The 5872-nt window shown below is 37.3% G+C and overlaps 1 protein-coding gene across 1 annotated transcript in view; it reads right to left on the reverse strand.

Annotated features, from left to right (window-relative positions):
- Positions 1–903: 903 nt before the first annotated feature.
- Positions 904–5872, reverse strand: part of ATAD5 (ATPase family AAA domain containing 5) — a 17018-nt gene continuing 12049 nt past the window's right edge. The window contains 5 exon segments of the mRNA XM_010721679.2: positions 904–2147; positions 2332–2496; positions 3381–4201; positions 4485–4666; positions 5319–5499. Coding sequence (XP_010719981.2) covers positions 2069–2147; positions 2332–2496; positions 3381–4201; positions 4485–4666; positions 5319–5499 — 1428 coding nt within the window. The 3' untranslated portion in view covers positions 904–2068.

The raw sequence follows: 5872 nt of genomic DNA on the forward strand, positions 1-5872 counted from the left end.
GCCGCCCGGCGCGGAGCTCTGCGGGTGGAGCCCGGCGGGAGGCTCGGCCCCGGCAGGCGAAAGGAGGAACTCCTTGGGGCCGCCTCGCGCGGAGGGGCCGCCCAGGCTCCGCACCGGGAGTCGGTAACCGGCGCACTGCGAGTACCGGTCGGGAACCGCGGCGAGCTGCGAGCAGCCCTGCTGCAGCACTTATAGCCGCGCTGCTAACAACGCGCCCAGACTGAAGTTTCTATCATCGCACAGCCCCGAACTGAGCGCACAAGCTGCCCACAACCAACTTCCCTCTTTCCGGTCTGAAGAAGTATTGCTAAGGCTCCTGCTTTCAGGGAGCCCATACGGGGCACGGCTCATTTTTCCCTCAGCACCAGCCCCAGCCCTTCTGGACAGCGGTTTTTTTCTGGCACAACAGCGGTAGGAGCCCTTGCTTCAGCCTCTTTTCACTCAGTTCTGAACTACTGAAGTTCCTGACTACTGCAGTATAAGAGTAAGTACTTCAAACCATCCCATGTCGAGTATCCTTCATTCAAAAGGGCTGCAACTGTTTTCATGAGGTAATTGCACACAGGTCACACAGATCAGAGGATCAAAGAGTAAAAATAGTTGAATTCACCTTACCTTTTGGACGCAGCACCAACTTGGAGATTCCTGAACAAAAATTCTTAAGGCAATTATTAGAACCAGACAACCAACTTCAGGAGGAGCTGCCTCTCACTCCTCATTTATCTTTCTCATTTACTTCCTGAAATGAACAATAGTTTATAGAGCCTTTTTCTGATAGATGTAGGTCCACACTATAATCACCTAGGACAGTGATCCTTTATAGAGAAGTGATCCTATTTTTTTGGTAAAAAATAAACAATTGATTTGGTAAAAAAATAACCATTGATTCAGCAGCACAAGCCATTAAAATTTTAACAGCCACCACTTTATTTCACTCACTGATAGTTCTCTGCTACTGAAAGAGTAAAGTGTAAAGGTTATCTACAGCACCATTATTTCAAATAATTTACTGTTTCCATAATTATTTTTCATTCATGAAAAATGACAACAGAAGGTACCAGAAAATGGCCTTATTACAGAAACAAGGAGGTAAACAGAGCACTACCATACTGCAACAATCCCTGTTTGAGAAGAAAAAACCCTGTGAAACTGCAATACAAAGTCAGAAAAGAACATGGATGAAGTGGTTCCAGTTAAGAACAACCTCAAATACATTTTCACAGATGGAAAACATTATGTTCTAGACTTTGCAAAGTTTTGGACACTTCTGATATGAACAGTAAGACTTCTATCAGATAAATTGTTGAATAAAAACAGATGCTATCACAAACAATGAGGCTGAAGTCAAATACAAGATGAAGTATAAAAATAGAACACAATATACAAAAGTGGAAGTAATTAAATATTACTGAATTTGAAGTAATACTCGAATAATTGTTATTTACAAAATCACGCCTAATGTCTGAGTTCATCTTGTACTACAGGATCCATCTCTCTATTCTTTTAAGGAGATTAACATGCAGATCAGCTGTAAATATGAATGAAGTGAAACCAATGTATACAAATATATGTACATGGAAGCACAGTGCTTTGTAATGACTTAGTTGGTTATCCATGTGTTACTGAGGAGGGATTTTAGTCGTTTCCATTTCAGAAAAGCAATTGCTTTCTCTCCCTATTCCCTTCTCACTCTGGATTATTTAACACATTTGCAAATTCTGAATGAATCAGGCCTATTTTAGTCAATCATCTCCTCAAAGGGGAGGAGAAAAAGAAAACAAGTTGTCGAAGCTGAGACAGTTCCATGTTTGAAACCAAAGTAGTACCAACTGATCAGTTGGTGCATTTAATATTCTAAATGCACGTACTGGACAAGCACCAAACAAACCCACATTTCAGATGTGGAGAGCAATATTATGACAATAGATATTTACAGAATTTTAAATAATTATAGAAATTTAATATACAAATGGCTCTGAATATACAATAAAATAACGTAGTAAAAAAACCCTGCAATTATGGTGAGAATACCACCATTAGGCACAAAGTATTTCTGGTGTTAGTGATTCTAAGGGAAGTCTAGAGACAGACTGTTTATTGCTTGTCTGGATATTTCAAGATGAATTCCTTCAAGATAATGCAAAAACCTAAAGAGAGAAAAAGGAAGAGTGACTACAAGATGACAAAACTACTTCCAAATGATAGGTAAAACATTTATAAAAGCAACATCCACCCTTTTTGTCTAGAAAGATTTAAGAAAATATTTTACTAAAGTTCTCAAACTACCTTGCATACTGAAGTGAAGCAAGATTTAGGAAAACCAAAGCTTACCTTCTTTTTGTCTTTCCTTGCTCTTTAAGCTTCTCAGACCTACAAATGCTGCGAAGAGTAGGGAGATACTCAAGTATGCTGGCTTGCTTATTTCCAAGGCACAAAGGAGTTCTGGAAAATACAGTTCTGATGACTGCCAGCCTCTTCTGTGCTTTTTTATGGATGCTAGAATAAAGAATGAAACTTTATAGTTTCTTGTTCAAGAATGTATTTGCAACTTTAAGATCAAATCTACTTGACTAAAACCGCTAAGGAGATACTGATTTCCAAAACTGCTTTCAATGGATACCTGCAACTTCTGATCCTACACTACTTACACAGCATCACAGAGATGCCCTTAGAAACGTGAGGGGCTGAAGACTGTTTTCCCAGTGCTCTTAGCTCAATTACAGAGTCTAGTCTGAGGAGGTCTTCACAATCTAGTCAAGTATGTGAGGTTGAGTACATCCATCAGACAATCAAAACCATCTGTGGTCTTCAAAAAATAGAAGAATCAGGTAACTGCCATTCTGGATATATGTTGGCCACATATGGTCCCAGGTTAGATACGTCTATTTTGACATTGCTCTTCTGGGTACTGACTTACAGAAATGCAGTACCTCTGAATTACATTTATCTTCACCAGGTAGCATCTACACATGTAATACAGACTCAATATAACCAGGCACTAGATGAAAAAAATTGCATTTCTGGTACCTTCAGAACCAATTTAACCAATTTCAGTTCAACTGACTGTCTTGGAAAAAGCCTTTAAATTCCTTTAAATTTTTGTTTTTCTTTCTGGAGTAACGGCGTGTGAATTGATTTAAAGTATATAAACCAGATTAAGGCCACCATTCCTGAACATTATGGTCAGGGTATTCAAATGTTAGTTTTGGCAGCAACTGCTAAGCAGTTAATTTGAGCTTATTTAAGCAAAATTAACAACTTATTCCAGTGTTCTCAGGCCTACTGAAAACATTCATATTGGCATAGTATCTGAAGCAGTCCTACACACTGAGAAATGCTCTTCTGGACAAATAACTCCAGAAATATTAGCAAAGCCTTACCTTAAATCAGCTGACTGATTGAAAGATACAGAATTTCTTGTGTCTGACATATGCAAAGTCAGTCCCTCAAGTTGATCACTTTCAGGTGTATTACTTGTGCTCAAAGAGGCTTCCAAGTTTTGAGAAATACTAACAGAACATTTGTTAAAACTAAGCGCTTCAATAGCTGCTTTTATTTCACTGCAGCTCTGAGAGCTCCACCAGTCAGTATTTTCAATACTGAATTCATCACACAGACCATTTTTGATTTTGCCATTCATCCAGGTGAATCCTTCATCTTTAGAGAACTCTAGTGGCTCCTTTGCAATACTGTTTACACAGCAATCCAAAAAAGACATGTCCTCCACAAATTCAGTCAGAGAATTCAGACACTGAACAACAAGAGCAGATCTTCTGTCATTTGATGGGGTTTTGCTTTTTGTTTCTTTTCCTTTTCTGTTATTCATCAATTTTGATTCCTCTTCATTCACTTCAGCACATGGTGGAGGACTATCTGATGGCAAAGTTATGAATTCAGCTGAATAGTTCAGCCCAGTATCAAATAAGTCACTATCATCCAATTCTTCAAGCCTTTTCTTGTTCTTTGTCTTTTTAGATTTTTTCCCAGAGTTACTTTTCCCATAACAGGAACTGTTCTTTGAAGAAACTATGGTAGTCCTTTCAGGTATAGGGTTAGATGCTTCAGACTGATTTGAAAGGTAATTCACTGGTAAAGGGAGAAGAAATTCAAGATTACTATATATAAAATCCACCTTCTTCAGCTGGAATTCTGTGAGAAGCTGTATAAATTTATCCCAGTTCTCCTTGGTTGTGATCTTCTGCTGTAAAATAATAGTTGTGGAAAAGTATATTAATATATATTAAAAATGTATTTTAATGCAAAAAAATATTACAGAAGACCTCATATTCCCAGCTTTAGTTATGAGGCAAAGGTCTAGGTACTCTGCCAACTGTTTCAGTTTGCATTTTGCTTAATTACTAGAGAATATATTAACTTGGGCAACAAACTTTTTGAAAAAGATTTCCAAGATAATATTCTTAGTGACAATTACAGTGAAATATCTAGCAATTATCAAGGTATTAGCTAGTCAACTAGAAAAATACCTTAAGAAATGTGATCAAGTCTTCTGATGGCAACAGGATATTCTTAAGGCCAAGCAATGTCTCTACACAGCCTGTATCACATTTTGGAAATTCCTGAGGTGAGGCATCATGAGAAAAGTCAATCTTGGGATCTGTAGTCTTTTCAGAATTAATTGCTTGATCTGCTGGATTTGTTTCATCTCCTGCACAAAGACAATGTACATGACTTGAAAAAAGCTACATTATAAGCTTACAGGTTTTTTTCCCCCCTCCAGTTTGTCTTAATTCCTTTTACAAAGAATACTGCAGTTCTGAATGCATACAGAAACTGAAATTGCCCCAATCTTGCCCATTCTATTTCCTTAATTCTCAAATTCTCCCTTCTTTGCAAGTCGCCATTAGAAATTATCTCTGTTATATCTCTGTAACACACTCACACTGAAGATATTCCTCCTCTATCGTTTGTATCCTTTGGCTGCTCCCTTAGTAATTATCCAATTTTTCTCCTTTTTCAGTTCTGTCTTCTAGGTGAGTTACCTCTAACTCCACTAATGGATAAAGAACTGCAAACTCTGAGCTGAAGGGAGACAACTACTGGCTCTCTGCTCTGTGCAGTTTTGCTATTCTGAAGATAAATATGCATAAGGGATATATTAAAAATATATGTATTCATATAAGGTTTTGAAGTACAAGAGAACACATTAACAACAATGACAAAAAACCACAAAACCACAAAATACCCACCAAATCTTTACAAATCTTACAGAAAGTTAGCTTGTATTCATCCATTGTTATGAATTTTAATCAGTTATCTTAAGATAGGACAATTTTTTTTTTTAATTAAAATCAACCTACCTTGAAGCGCCAGATGTTTGTCTTTCAAGTATCCACCTCCACTTTTAACCCAGAATTGTAAGTAGAGAACACTTTGTCTGATATCACAGTTATTTGTGGTTAACAAAGCAGCTAAGTCTTTTACATCTGTTCGTAGATTCTCAGCCAAACACAGCACTTGCAGATAGCTAGCAGCATTTATCTAAAAGTTAAACAAAAACCACTGAGAACAACTCTGCCAGTTAAGACTGCAGTATCACACAGAAGCAAAAAAAAAAACTTGCAATCCATTTTTCCTATTTAATATAGTTTTATTAAGTTACATCAAAACCTCAGCAGAGTTCTGTACCAAATCCAAACAGTCCACATCAGATAATTAAGTTCAGTGTAGAAATTCAACTTATTAAAGTAAGCACACGTGTTCTGCCTACATTCCTAAAGCTATGTACACCTCGTTTCTTAAAGAGGTCTTAGTTAGTTTTTCTTTCCTTCCAATCTGTGTTTTCTGATATCCTAAAGAATTTTCATTTTTACATTAAGAAAGTCTCCCTATTACTTCCCTCTTTTTTTTTTTT

The sequence above is a fragment of the Meleagris gallopavo genome, chromosome 20 (assembly GCF_000146605.3).
Source record: "Meleagris gallopavo isolate NT-WF06-2002-E0010 breed Aviagen turkey brand Nicholas breeding stock chromosome 20, Turkey_5.1, whole genome shotgun sequence".
Taxonomy (NCBI): Eukaryota; Metazoa; Chordata; class Aves; order Galliformes; family Phasianidae; genus Meleagris; species Meleagris gallopavo.